Genomic DNA, 15,627 nt, shown 5'->3' with positions numbered 1-15,627 from the left:
AGCCAAACGAGGAGTTAGGGCATGCATGTGCGCCACATGTGCACACAGGCACATTTCAGGGGTGCAACAGGGTGCCCTTGCACCCTTGAAATACCTCCCGGTATTACCGATTCGGTAATACCGAATCGCTAATACAGAATGGCTTTAGATTCATTCCTATGGCCCTCCAAGCCCATAGGAATGAATGGGTAGGTATTCCTTATTACCGAATCGGTATTACCGATTCGGTAATAAGGAATATTAAGGAATCGGTATTTTTTACAGATTCATTACCTATATAAGAAATACCGATTTCTTAATACCGAATCGGTAAAATTCGGTATTAAGAATTCGGCATTTGTGGATTACCTACATCTGGCGCTTTGTCTTTAATACTCCAGCTACAGGGACCAGACGAGGTCATGCAAAGGGAGGCTTGACTATCCTGCTCTCAGAAGATCTAAACTGGGACTTTGAAATAATTAATTTAACTAGCCTTAATGTTCAATGTCTTAAATTAAAGCACTTAGATAAAAATCCTTGTGTTAAACCAATACTTCTGTTTAATATTTATGTTCCTCCTGGGTCTGAACACAACACAATACTCTTAAATTTATGAAGAAAAGACGAGAAAGGCTTTGCATGGAAGAGAATAGAACAAAAATTGATAGATACTGGGTAGACCTGCAAAAAGCAGTGTGTCTAAAAAATTCTAAAGCCGTTTGGGATATAGTTGCAGAAGCTAGTGGAAACAAAGCACCACTGAGAGCAACTCCAGTCGCACAAAAAGAATGGCTTATTTATCCAAATTATACGAGAAAAATCTAGCATCTATTGTTATTGGGAAATCTCTATACGATTGAACTGACAGAGAGACCGACCAGCAGATAAAGTTGCCTACTGATCAGCAAATTGCCGTATACATAAGAAAAGCGACGAGAGACACAGCAGCAATGGGACCAGACAGGTTCCCGGTGAAGGTCCTAAAAGAAAACATTGAAGGATGGAGTAAATTCTTGGCCCCCCTATTTATGTACTGCTATCAAACTGGCCAAATTCTGATCTCATGGACGGCCAGTATAGTGGTTCCTTTTTTGAAAAAAGGTTCTCGCTTTTCCCCGAGTAATTAGCACCAGATTGCCCTCTTTGATGCTACGGGAAAAATATTTGCGGCCAGCATTTTGGATCACCTGAACGACTGGGCCATAGCTAGGGGGGTAATTCCTATGGTACAAGCAGGCTTTCGTCAAAACCACTCTGTGATTGATAATTTCGCTATCCTGCAAACTATTATCGATAAATATGTAATTAGTAGAGCTCAGGTAGTCTATTGTTTGTAGATTTCTCTACAGCTTTTGACAAGGTGGATAGGCCTTCCCTGTGGAGGAAACTACTGAAGTTAGGTGTTCCGATAGTTCTGCTAAGAATAATAGTAGTGCTTCATATAACCACATGGTGTAAGGTACAAATGGGAGGAGATAAGGGATTAACTCAAGAGATTTCCATGCAAAATGGCCTCAAGCAGGGATGTTTACTTGCCCCTCTACTCTTTTCACTATTCCATAGCGATTTACCAGACTGTTTCCAGGAGGTAAATAATTTCCCACCTCAATTAGCAACACAAAACAAACATCTTTTAATGTATGCTGATGACGTGGTTTTATTTGATTTAACCTCAATTGGGCTGCAGCGTAATATGGAGGCTCTTTTTAATTACACTGAGGAACATTTTTTAAGAGTAAATATTACAAAAACGAAAATAGTACAATTTAGGGGCAGGAAAAAAGCTATACCTTTTACCTGAAAACTAGGAGGAACTACAGTAGAAATAGCATCTACTTACATCTATTTAGGGAGAGCTTTCTCTCAGTCCACTGGTACTGCTTTGCACTTTCAACAGACTGAATTAAAAACAGTATCCCATGCTAGTGCTATAAAACAATTTTATTTATCTACTGAGAGGCAAACATTTTTAAGCTCTCCTGGAAGTTTACCGAACAGAGATTACCCCTATCCTAACATATGGTTTAGAATACATTCCTATAAATCGTTGACGTTTTTTAAATCTCAAGGAGGGAAAACTCTTGTGTATGCTTACGACTACAAGCCAAGCCACTCCCATTCATGCACTCTGATTAGAATTAGAGGTCGTGAGTGCATATGCGAGAGCTATGGCAAACCTTGTCAGATGGGCTTACAACATACTACATGCACCTGATGGTACATTAAGAGCAATTATACGGCAGGAAACTTTTAAGGCTGATCCAGGAGTATATACTTTTAAAAGAAATTTAAAGATCGCTTTGGAGCCCTTTCAGTGCTCCAAGAACCTTTTACAAAGTTGGTCCCCGGAACTCTTGAAGTTCTTTTTGAAAAAATCTACTCCGAGGCTGAGCCATGAAATGGATACACTTTATTGTCAACAGTTATCGCATTACAAGCTCACATTAGCAAGGGTGGAGTATAAAGAGATCCCAAAATATTTGAGCTTTACACTGGACCATAAGGTTAGGCGTTGCATCCTCATGCTAAGACTGAGGACACTACTGTTAAAAGATATAACAAAAAAGTGGGGTGGAAACTTTAACAAAACCGGCCAATGTGATTTGTGTAATGGAGGAATCCAAGATTTGGTACATGTCCTATTTGTCTGTCCAAATAGCAGCTTGGTTGATGCACGCTCTCAATTTTGATTTGTTCAAAATATAATATTTTTAGAACTATGGATCTGATTGAGATTATAAGAACCTCACCTGATGAATTTGTATGTTACAAAGTTTTTAACTTTTTTAAAGTGTTATTCCTGCTATTTTAGAAATATATAAGATAAGAACAATAATCTTTTTTGCTTATAAAGAATTTCTTGATATATTGCAATTCTATGGGACCGGAAATCTGTATATATAATTTTAACATATTGTGGCTCTCGGATGAGGTCTATATCAATCAATAAATTTCGATTTGATAATCCTAAAATAGTTGTGCTCCTAAAATGTATTTTCCCCTTGGGAACATCAGAATCTGTACATGGGTAAATCCCCCGTTTCCATTACAAGAATGCCTTGTTTGTGCATCACACTGCAACTCATATGTGCTTACTTTGTACTGCTACGTATGTTTTTAACAATGATGTTCAAACTTTAGAAAATGTGTCCATTTTGTATACATTGGCTATGTTTATAGCATAGGGAGTAGGAAAGGGTACACAATGTCACCTTTGACATTATTGCATGCAACGAATGATAGTTATGAAAAACAGCAGAAGAAAAAAGTATGTATGATACAACATTGTAACACTACAAACTGTCATACTAATAATGAACAGTCGCAAGTCCAAATATTCACCATTGCATTCTACTTTAATAAGGACCTTGGTTCGCATGTCAAGAAACTCTAGGTGCCTTGCATCTCAGGAATGCATTTGTAATGCAAATCCACCTATTTGTGTTCAGAAAACTGCAAGTCTAAGAATTCCTATTGATCTACTGATGCATTGACCTTATAAATATTGCTGTCACAACTCAGGCAAAGTTAAATCTGTCAAACAATACATGACTGGACATCTTACTCACCACTCACATCAAACTTCATGACAAATATTATGGTTCATGTACTTATCATCTATTTGCTGCTCAGACTCCTCCAGCTGAGCATGGAGGGTCAGCCATGCTGCCTCTTGGACCCTCTGGTACAGTGGGTTCCTGCAGGACCACTGTGAGTGGGACTTGGAGGACACCCTCATGATGTCCTGGCTATTATCCAGGACCGTTGTCACAGGTCCTCCCAGCGTTTTCTGCACATTTTGCCCCACCAGTGGATTTCCCACCAGAACTGGTCTTGTGCATTACTCAAATGTGTTTCAGGGTCCCGATAAAGCTGAGTGCACTTCCTCACAAATGATCTTCAATTCACTCTCGGTGCAGGGGGGTGCCTTCTCATCGAGACCCGCAGCCATGTTGTGGGTAGGATAGATGAACAGAGCAACATAATGCAGGAGGATGCTTCTCTCAGGTAAGGATGGTGCATTTCAGCTTCCTGTATGTGATTTTTTATATGACATATCCTCTATGTCATTTCCTATGTATTTGCATTGCTCTCCGCCTGAGTGTGGAGTCCGCGTGCCATTGGTGAGAGTTCAGAGGTATGTGTAAGCCTTGACATATTTCAATGTTGTGCAAGACACAACATGCTACTATTATCTTGCACTCAACTTCAAATGAATACAGTAGCACCCCCCTTTACAGTCAAAACATCTGAATCACAACTTGAGGAGACCAAAAGTGTGCTCTATTATAGCTTGTGCATGTATGTGTGCACTATTGTATATTGTTAGACTTGGCACCATTGGCGTGATTTTCCCTTCCACTTTTTGCTGTTGTCTCATCTGTTTTTGCTGGTCTAGATGCTTTGGGCACTTTGCCACTGCTGTTCAGTGCCAAAGTGCAAGTGCTCCCTATTGTAAATTGTTGTATGGATCAGTGATTCCATGACTGATTATTTGATTTACTTGTCAGTCCCTAGTACAGAGCACCCTGTGCACCCAGGGCCGTAAATCAAATGCTGCTGGTGGGCTTGCAGCACTGATTGTGCCACCCACAGAAGCAGCTTGTAAAATGTGGCTCAGGCCTGCCATTGAAGAGCCTGTGTGCAGTCTGGGGCTTCCCTTTTCTGCATGTTAGTCACCCCTAAGGTAGGCCCAAGGTACCCCTGTGGGCAGGGTGGATTGTATGGGAAAGGTAGGACAGGGTAGGACATGACCTGATGTGTGCGGCATGTCCTGATAATGAATAATGGCAATTTTTTTTTCCACTATTGCAAGGCTATCTGTTCCAATAGGCCAGAATGAGCAGTTTGATTATAACATTTTATAAACATAACGGACCCAGGGAGCAAGATGGGAAAATAAAGTTTAGTATGCCTGAACTCAGAATGTTAAAGTGCATCTTTTAGTGTGGGTGATTTTAACCTTCTGTGTTTGAAAATACCACTTTTAGAAAGTAGGTATTTTCTTGCTTAAACATCCAGTGTGCCTCTGCTAGGTTTATGTATTACATGTCTGGCTTGTGAGTGACAGGAGCTGGGAGAGGGCTGCGACTCCAGCAGTCTGATGAGTCGGGTGGGGCTGAATGGGACCTGGGATGAATTTAGAGTAGGGGGAGGAGATTTCCTTTCACCTGCCTGGGCCAGGTCTGTTTTCAACAATGCTGTCTCCACCTCCTGCCAGGAAGGTGCACCAATGAGGACAGAACTGGTTTTGGCTGGGTACAGACCCTCTCTGCCTTCAGAGATAAATCATTTGTGTGTATAAAAAGGGGGACCCAGACCCCAGAACTTTAGATCACTTCTTAGAAATCAAGAGGAACCTTTGCCAAGAAGAACCGGAGAAGCTGAAGGAGGATTACTGCCTCTGTGCTGTTTGCTGTTTGGGGGTTGGCCTGCAATGGTTGCTTACTGCCAAGGAAAGGAGAAAAAGGACTTTGCTGTTTGCTTGGTCACCTGCTTGAAGAAAAGATCCCCAAGGGCTTGAAACTGAGTTTATCTCCTATCTGACCTCTCAGGGACACAAAGACTTCACCACCAGCTTCTCTGAATTTCCTTGCTGGGAATTCCAACCTGCAAAGAGGTACCTGCTGCTGGTTAGGACCTCTATAGACTGTTTGTTGTTGGGAGCTGGAAGAGCGATGCAACGAGGAAGAAGCGTGTTGCATCCGCACCAATTCCCAACGCATCGCCAAGTCACGGAGAAGATTCGTGCCGCATCCGCACCTGGTCCCCACGCATCGCCGATCCCCAGAGAAGAAGCGCGCCGCATCCCCACCAGGTCCCAACGCATCGCCAACAAAACCGTTGCAGCAACTGCTATGCCGCTGCAAACGTTCACGCATTGGCTGGATCATCGCATCGCATCAAGCCGCCATTTTGTCGCATCACACTGGATCGTCGCCACGCATCGAGGCGCCATCTTGTCGCATCATAACCACAATGCAGTAAGAAACAGACGCATCCCCTCCTCCTCCTCGGTAAGGAACAGACACATCGCCTCCCCTGCGCTGCAGTAAGGGACAGGTGCGCCACCTCCCCCGAAAGAACTGATGCATCGCCTTCCCTGCGACCCTTTTGTTTGTTTTGCGTGACGCAGCTAAGGTACTTTGTGGGAAAAGTGTCGCATTTACAACTTGCATTGAACTGAACTATTTCTACCATTGAAGAGCCTATTTTTGATGCTGTAATGTGGGTTTTGTCATCTGGATTGTTTAGATAAAGATTACTTATTTTTCTAAACTGGAGTGATGTCCATTTGTAGTGTTTTCACTGTGTTACTGTATGTGTTCACAAATGCTTTACACACTGCCTCTGAGATAAGCCTGTCTGCTCGTGCCAAGCTACCAAGGGGTCACAGGTCTGTATGGTTTGAGGAGATGAAGAGAAAGTACATATGGTGCATCACCTGAAGGGGAAAGTAGCCCTCTCTCGTCTGTCTTGTACATTATGTATAGCAAACTACATGCAGTCTCAGGTAGGATTATGTATGTGGTATGAGGATGGGTCATTTGACATGGTTGCTGATTCTTAACAACATGTATGCATATTGTAGCTGTATGGTGAGTGATTACATACCCAGAAGCAACATATACCCAAATTCAGCCGCTAACAATCAGTGTGTAATAGGCTATCTGCAGAAAATGAAGCTGTTGTGTGTACTTCCTGGGAACATGCCATACACATCGGTGAAGCAGCCACTGGCATTACACACAGCTTGCACATTGTTGGAATGAGATACAAATCCCTAGCAACTCTTTGCCTTCCGGCCAGTGTATGTGGCATGGCTATGTAGAGATGCACACTACTAAATATGTATGTCAGGACCTGCTGCAAGCATCGGGCTTGGCTTGTCTGTGAAATGGCAACAATGTCACTGGACACGCTCTGGACACACCCTGAAAGGATCCAGTGGCAAGGAAATGTAAAGCTGCTAAGAGCTTCACATAGGCTGGGGTAGCCTGGGAGCAGCATGTAGCAGAATCAAGATCCTGCTCCCACTCAGAAACCATGTCCAAGATGACATCAGGTGGGAAGTGGGATCTGGAAAGCACATCTGGGCTGGACATCCCAAAGATGTTGAGTCTTTGCCTGAAAATCCTCTTAGCTCTTCTCACCCTTTTCCTCAGATCATCCTAACTCATGATCAGGGGCAAACCCACAAACACATTCAGTAACATGTTGAAAAGTCTGAAAGGCTTTGTTTCTGGTTTCTGTCTTTTTTATGTATTCAGCCTTGCGGTGATTGGTTGTTGGGGTAAGGACAATATGGTGGAGATGGGTGGGGGATGGTAAACACATTCACAGATATGTTAAGTGTTTGATACACTGTTGGAAATGTGAGCTTTGAGTTGAGGTTTTTATTTGTGACTAACATTCACATTTGAACAGATTGTGACAGAAAATACAGGACAGATACGTCATTTTAATATTAATACTGAATGTTTCAATGAACTTACAAAACTAAATAGCATTTTATTGTTTTCACTTGCAGGATAATATTATTATATTGATGGAAAATATTGTAATTAATATTTCAAGACTGTTTTGGGGGTGGGTGTTTCATGTCTCATTAACCCCTCAATGGCCCTCAGAGTCAAGACCTCTGTCCTCCTGGTCAGAGACCTGCTCTCACCCCCAACAGCTCTACTGTTGTGCCGCTGCCCTTGTGCAGGTAGGTGTTTGAGGACCTCCTCCACCCGCAGGCTCCTTCCTGCGCCCCATCCGTTGTGGTCCAGTGGGAGAGCCTTGCTCTTCTGCTGGTCCGCTGTTGTCTGTCTCTGTGTTTGTACCTGTTTTCTGTCTTTTGACTGTCTTTTTGTCTTATTGTGCCCTGTAATTGTTACTTCTGTATTTCTGTTTTTGTTTTGCCTGTTTTAATTCCTTTTGATTGTACCTGTAATTCCTTGATTGTTGTTTTTGTCCTCTGTGCCTGTTTGCTGCCCTTTCCTGACGGTGCTGCCCCCGCTGCCCCTCCCCCCTGCCAGGTTCTGCTCCTGCCTCTCAGCTGCACTTCCCTCCCCCTTCCCTATTTAATAGTGGCCGCTGTGCGTCCGTGCCACTAGTGCACCTTTGCCCGTCTGCGACCCGACCAGCGCCAGGCACCCTGGATCTACGACCACCCACCACTATGACGCAGCTGCCCTCCTTGCTCTCAACCCCGGAAGGAACAATAGCTGCCAGTTGGCTATGCCGAACACCACCCACAGCCAGTTCTCCTACCGACAATGCTGATAATCCTTCACCATCCCCCGCACCTCTGCGCCCCCTCGACCGCTGCACCCAATCCAGACGCCAGCACCACAGAACCCCTGAGGTGCATCCTCCTCAACGTGCGCTCACTACACAGACATGATGTAGAGATCTGGGACCTCCTCAACACCCTCTCGCCTGGTGTCACAATCTTCACGGAAACCTGGACCAACGTCTCCTCTGCCCACGACATCGCCACCGCCATCCCTGACGGATACAAGATTCAGAGGAAGGACCGACCCCAATCGCCCAGGAAGAGGACTCGCCATTGCACACAAGAGCTCCATCTGACTCTCCACCTCCAGCACGAGCAACTACACTTACACCACCGAACACCTCCACTTCCAGATCCTAACCAGCCCCAGAATGACGCTATGTGGCACCCTCACCTACAGACCCCCCTGGACCTCGAACTTGGTTCACCACTACCATCACTGACCTCATCGCGCCCCACGCTATCGCCTCCATGGACTACATACTCATCGGAGACCTGAACTTCCACCTCGACAACCTCAGCGACCCTAACTCCACCGCACTCCTGGACAACCTCACCAACATCGGACTGAAACAGCTTATCACCACCCCTACCCACAAGGTAGGACACACCTTTGACCCAATCTTCGCAGGAGGGAACAAGATCTGCTTCAGCCACACCACGCAGCCCTTCTGGATGGACCACCACTGCGTACATTTCTCTTTCAACAATGCCACTGCTCACAAACCCACTCCGCACCCACCGCAAAGGAACTGAAGGCAAGGACACAGAGGAGCGCCTCAACTCCACCCTCATCCACGATCCCCCCCACCTCGACTGACGCCAACTCTGCACCCAAGGAACTACACCAGTGGATTACCAACTGCACAGACAAGCAACCCCGACAAACAACACACCATGAAGGCCATCTGGTTCACCACCGACCTCCAAGAATCCAGATGCACCTGCAGACGTCTCAAAAAATGATGGAGGAACAGCAAAACCACTGAAGACCAGACCACTTACAAGAACACCATGACAGAATACCACCAACTCATCAGGTCTACCAAAAGGACATTCATCTGGAATAAAATCCTCGCCAACTCCAACAACTCGAAGGGACTCTTCAGCATCATCCAGCAATTCACCAACCCCCCCCCCCCCCCCCAGTGAAGCCACAGACGTCACACCCTCCCAGGACTTCTGCAACAAGCTCGGCTCCTACTTCCATCTGAAAATCAAGGCCCTCTACAACAACTTCAGCAAACAGACTCCAGAAACCACCCCTTCCTCCAGCGACATCAGCCAGCCCACCATCACCGTCTGGACCCCGGTCACCACCGAAGATACCGCCACAACCATGAAGAGCACTCACTCAGGAGCCCCCATGATTCCCTGCCCGCTGCCCATCTTACACAGAGCCCCCACCGCCATAGCACCCGAGCTACGACGCACCATCAACACCACCTTCGAATCCGGCACATTCCCGATGACTCAAAACGTGCAGAAGTAAAGCCCCTTCTCAAGAAACCCTTCGCAGATCCGTCGGACCTGAATAACTACCGACCGATCTCTCTCGTTCCCTTCGCAGCTAGTCACCAAGAAGATCGTCAACGCCCAGCTGACATACTTCATCAAAGAGAACGTCGTCCTCGACCCTTCTCAATCCAGATTCCGCAGCAACAACAGCATCGAGACCGCCCTCCTCGCCGCCACAGACCACATCGCACGCTCCTCGACCAAGGCCACACCGCAGCCCTCATCCTACTAGACCTCTCCACAGCCTTCAACACCATCTCCCACTACAATCTCACAGCCAGGCTCCACAACGCTGGCATATAGGGCACTGCCCTCGACTGGCTCCTCTCCTTCCTCATCGGCAGAACCCAAAGGATCAGACTCCCACCCTTCTTCTCCGAACCCGCAGAGATCAACTGCGAAGTACCCCAAGGATCATCGCTCAGTCCCATGCTCTTCAATATCTACATGACCTCACTCGCCACCATCGTCAGATAGCATGGACTCAGTATAGTATGCTATGCCAACGACACCCAGCTCATCCTCTCCCTCACAAAGGAACCCAAAGCCACCAGACTCAGCTTCCAGGAAGGAATGAAAGACGTTGCATCCTGGATGAGCAGCATCTGTCTGAAGCTCTACTCGGAGAAGACCCATCTCCTCAGCTTGGGACAACACCTGGTGGCCCACAGCCCACGGCAAACCCCCCACCCCCACGGACCATGTCAGGAACCTCAGCATCATACTCGACTCCTTCCTCATCATGACCCGCCAGATCATCGCCGTTGCCTCCACCTACTTCAACACCGTCCGCATCCTTCGCAAGACCTTCAAATGTATCCCCCCAAAGCCAGAAAGACCGTCACCCATGCACTCATAACAAGCCGATTGGACTACGGAAACGCCCTCTATGCTGGAATCAACAAATCCCTGCTACGCAAACTTCATACCATCCAGAACAGCGCGACCAGACTCGTCCTCGGCATCCCACGACATGATCACATCACCCAACACCTGCGAGACCTCCACTGGCTCCCCGTCAAGAAGAGAGTAACTTTCAAGCTACTCACCCACTCCTACAAACCACCAAACAACACCGGACCCAAATACCTCAAGAGTCTCTTCCACGTACCCAAAAGAAACCTCACCCTAGCAGAAACCCTGCGCATCCGCAGAACCAGAGCGGGTGGAAGAGCCTTCTCCTACATCGCGGCAAAGGCCTGGAATGAGCTCCCGGTCAACATCAGATGCTCCCCTACTCTGCACGTCTTCAGGATGAGCCTAAAGACCTGGCTCTTTGGCTGACTCTGAGCTGCACCTCCCCCAGCACCTTGAGACCCTCACGGGTGAGTAGTGCGCTTCACAATTCCCTGATTAATTGATTGAATAATGGCTAATAGCTCCTCCGTAGTCCCCTTATATTTTAACCACAGTGGCTGGCTTTTGTCCCCCGAGTTACGTGTGCCTCTCACCCAATGTGTACTACAATGTTTAGTTACATGTTGCCACACTCTTCTGTTTCCTACATGACCTGCCCACATATACATATAGGACAGACAGAGGCTTGAGACTGCAAATTATTTTGTTTTTTCATTTTGGATTACTGCTTGTAGTACTAGAATATATACTACATGATAGGTTGTGAGAAATAGGAGTGGAAGGGGTCCCTCGCCATATTCTGCAGGGGGGGCTGTCAGTTTGCATTACGCCACTGTCAACCATGCTTTTAGTGCATGTGGTTTTACTATATGTGATTTTACCTATGGGAGTTAAATCACATGCGGTTAATTTGAATGAGGTAAAAATCAATGCAATTTAATTGCACTTGGTCAGACTAAGGGCCCAATTTATAATTTAGTGGAAGGAGTAATCTCTGTTGGCCTGGCAAAGAATTTACCAGCCGCCAGGCCGAGACTACTCTGCCAACAAAATTTAGAAATGACCACCAAGTCGGGGGTCATTTGGGAAGTATTGGCAGGAACCGCCATCACTGCGGTTCCTGTCATTGCTGTTTAGAGTTTGGTGCAGGGTTCCGTCAACATGATAGAGCCTTGCACCAAGCTGTTTTATTTTTTTAGTTTTGAAAAGGAAATCCCGAAGCAGGATATTCTTTTTGAAAATTAAAAAGAGAATACTCCCTTCCATGTAAGGAAGCATTTGGCAGTATTCACTGTTCCTTACTGCCTCGATTTTCCTGGCAGTGACAGACAGTGAAAACTGACCTCTAATTCCCCCCATCTATCTGCCTCTGACAGCCCTTACTCTGTAGGGCCATTGAAGGGGTTTAATCACGGCAAAGACGGAGTAGTCTACTCTGTGATTAAACCTAAGGTTCGTCCACATCTAAATTTAGCAGGTGCGGCTGGCAGCCTTAGAAAGTGGTTAGGCAAGGGAAGTGCCCCACAGCTTTCCAAATACCAAAATTAAACAACCGCTCCCTCCAAAAGCCAAAAACAAACCAACCCCACCCTCCAAAAGCCCAAAATAAAACAGCCCTGCACACAAAACCCCTAAATAAAACATAACCACTAACTTAATAACTACACTTAAATCCATTACACATTTCTAATAAATAAAATAAAATGGTACTTATCTATGGGCTCCGTTTCCTTCTCGGTGTTCCTCTCCAGTCTGATGCACAAAGGATGATCCCCTAACCAATCCAGATGCTGCTCTCATGCTGCTTACTAGCATGACAGAAGCGCCAGGATTGGAGGGAGCGTGTTGGTTGAACGCTCCTTCAGGCCAAAGAGGCCTGTGCTTGCTCTCCCTCCACCTGTCTAAGAAAGCTAGATGGAGAGCTTCAAAGTGTGCATGTCACTTTGGCATGCGCAAGACATGCACACTTTCGAGCGTCCAGTCATGCCATGGCGGCAACAGAGTACACCCCCCCATTTCTCCTGGGTCTAGGGCAGGCTGGTGGCTGCAGCGCTCCTCAGTGAAAAATAAAAAGGAAAATAAATCATTTCATTGCCATATTACTTTTCACGTTTAGCACGTCTCGCAGGGGTAACGCTCCTGCGCCCTCATGAAGAAACCGCCGTTGATTTAGTGGGCAGACAATAATCTTGGCGGCATAGACACACTTGCAATGTTGTTGGAGTAGCTATACTGCCTAGATATAGATCGGCCCCTAAGTTACAGCAAAATGCAAAGCCTTCAGCTGCAAAGGTGAAAATACCCTGAAAGCCTCCTCCATTTAAAAGAAGGTTGTTTATTCAAAACGCACGAAACAACTCCATCTTATACAAATGACAAAAGAACTAAATGGAACATAACCAACAATTGTTGAATTGAAATGTGTTTTTGCAAAAACAGCATCAACAAGTTAGAGTGCTACAGTGACCACAATGAAAAATTCTAAATATAAGTGGAAACAGCTCAGACACATGTGAAAAAGTACAAGGACCTGGGACTATAAATGCAGTCCACAGCAATACCCAGAAACGCTTATATTCTCCGACAAGGCCAGATACAAATGATCAGATATCATGCCATGTTGCTAGAGACACAGGAGCATATTATCAAGAACAGCGTTAAAATGATCGCTGCTTCAGCGGCAGGAAAAAAAGCGGCGATAATGGGCTTGATAATATGCCCTTGATAAATCCAATAAAAGCCCAGGTTCACACCAGAACATGGTCTTCTATTGGAACTTAGCTAAAGCGGCGATAATTTTAACGCCATTCTTGATAATATGCCCCACAATTTCCAGGCCGCACATCTCCAAAGGGCACTGCACATCCCTACACAAACACACACATGAAAGGAACCAGTGAGCCAAAACAAAACTGACCCATTCAATAAATCGGATTTTCAGGTCCTCACACCCGCTTTTTGTGACAAAGACCTTACGGCACACAGTGCTTGCAAGTGAGGAGGCCCTTGGTGTACAGACTGGATATCCAACCTCTCATCAAATTACAGCCAGAACTGCACTTTAGCAACCTGCTCCTACCAGCATACAGTGGTCCTTGTGCATGGGTTCTTAGAAGCAAAACTACTACAGGTCATGAATGCCCTCCTGGAAATACCTGGCTGTCATATAATATTTGATTCACATGCGGACTCACGGTCAGACAGTGAGTTCAAATTACATTTTATACCATAGTGGGTTTACCAGATGTGTTAGGGGTCAAAGGTTGTTTGCATATATTCAATTATTATATTATATTTATTAAATGAGCAGAGACAAACTTTACATGTACTTTAAAAAGCAGCATCCTATCAATGTGCAGATTGTCTTGTGATCCCGCCTCTGCTTTACAGAGTTGCTTGATGCTTACACACAGCTGCATTACAAACACCATGGAGAGACAATGCAGTCGCTGAATGTAATGTCATGAAAAATATAAGCCAGTGCACTTGTTACATTTTCAGACGTCTATGCAGAACGTATTCAGTCTATTATTATTTAAGGGACATAGCCAATGTCTCGTGAATGTAGTTACTGGAGCCTAGATATGATCCACAGTACATTTACCTATGTAAGCATATGTATCTGTGCATCCCCTGTAAATGTTTTAGGCTATCCTCTGGAGGCATTCCCTGCTGCTAATATTCTAGCATAGACAGGAATCCATGGACATGTTAGAGGATGTGTTGGGGATGGAAGGATGTCTCAGATGCTTGCACTGCACTATTGGGACTGAGATGTACATGCCGGAAGAGGTGTGCTACATGCTGCACACTATTAGAGCTAGAAACCATGTGCCAGTGTCCAATGAGGATGAGACAGAAGAAGCAGTCTGTGCACAAACACAGGGAGCTGCCATTCTCAAGTGACTCATTGCATTCCTCTATGTGGCCATTCTGGGAAAGTTGTGCCCCAGCATTAGCATAACCATATTGTCAGGTGCAGTAAATGTGATGCCGATGGACCTATAATGTCAATCCCTACATACGACATGGGTAAGATGTGGAGAACATCACCTGGCTTCTATTACATGATAGCATAATCTCCATCCTCAAGCACTGCTGCAGTGGTGGTGGTGGTGGTGGTGGTGGTGGTGATGTGGTGGCGGCACAGGCTGTGATGGACTTGGTGGGGCTAGAAGCAGTGTTGATAGCAGTTGTTGGGCCATTTCAGACTCTCACAGTATGTGCAGCTACTAGGGCACTGCAGTGATCATACCAATCATGCTCTCTGAGTTGGTACGCAAGAAGCGCCTGCAAAGGCACGTGCCAGATAGTGCGTGGTTCTTGTACCCTTACCCTGAGTCCCACTGGATAACGACCATTTAAAAAACCTGAGGAAATACCACCAATGCAAGGTCATGATCTTATCACTAGTAGGGTTACTGCGAAAATCCATGTTTCTCCATCTTATTCGGGGATACTGTGTGCTTAAGGTCTCACTAGCTGGAGATACAGCACAGTGTCTCACTTTTCATATTGTTCCACTACAGATACTTCTACATGTATTACATGGAGGTATCAGTGTGGAAAATAACCTGAGGTGAAGGTGCAATTTGCTCTTCTCTTGATATCTGAAAAAGGTCCTGAAATATCTCCAAAATTTCCACATCATCTTTCCTCATTATGATGTGACATCTACATAGTCAGCCAGGTGTCTATAAGGAAAGTGCACCTACCTTGCCATTGTTGGACATTGGTTACACTCTTGACCCTTCCGGTTTCTCCAACCATTCCTGGAAGCTTAAAGAAGAACATCTCACCCTTCTGCCATGTCCAGACGGTCATTTCTCATTTGGTGTGGTGAGCCACCACATAAAGAAGAGCTGGCTTTAGCACTGGGGGTGCCCGGTGCGACAATCTTTCAATCTTGGCCGGCACCCCCTAGTGACCTCCTTTTCTAATGATTCCCTCACTACCCCCCACCACCGGTGCCCCTCAGCTCTCCA

The 15,627-nt window shown here is 45.7% G+C and overlaps 1 protein-coding gene across 1 annotated transcript in view; it reads left to right on the top strand.

Annotated features, from left to right (window-relative positions):
• LOC146796885 (extracellular calcium-sensing receptor-like) overlaps positions 1–15,627 on the top strand; it is a 114,921-nt gene that overhangs the window by 7,943 nt on the left and 91,351 nt on the right. Inside the window, exon 2 of the mRNA XM_085631418.1 lies at positions 3,903–3,990. Coding sequence (XP_085487544.1) covers positions 3,903–3,990 — 88 coding nt within the window. The remainder of the gene's footprint in view (positions 1–3,902; positions 3,991–15,627) is intronic.

The sequence above is a fragment of the Triturus cristatus genome, chromosome 10 (assembly GCF_964204655.1).
Source record: "Triturus cristatus chromosome 10, aTriCri1.1, whole genome shotgun sequence".
Classification (NCBI taxonomy): Eukaryota; Metazoa; Chordata; class Amphibia; order Caudata; family Salamandridae; genus Triturus; species Triturus cristatus.
The sequence above is the reverse complement of the archived record's forward strand: the minus strand, read 5'-3'. Positions and strand labels throughout refer to the sequence as shown.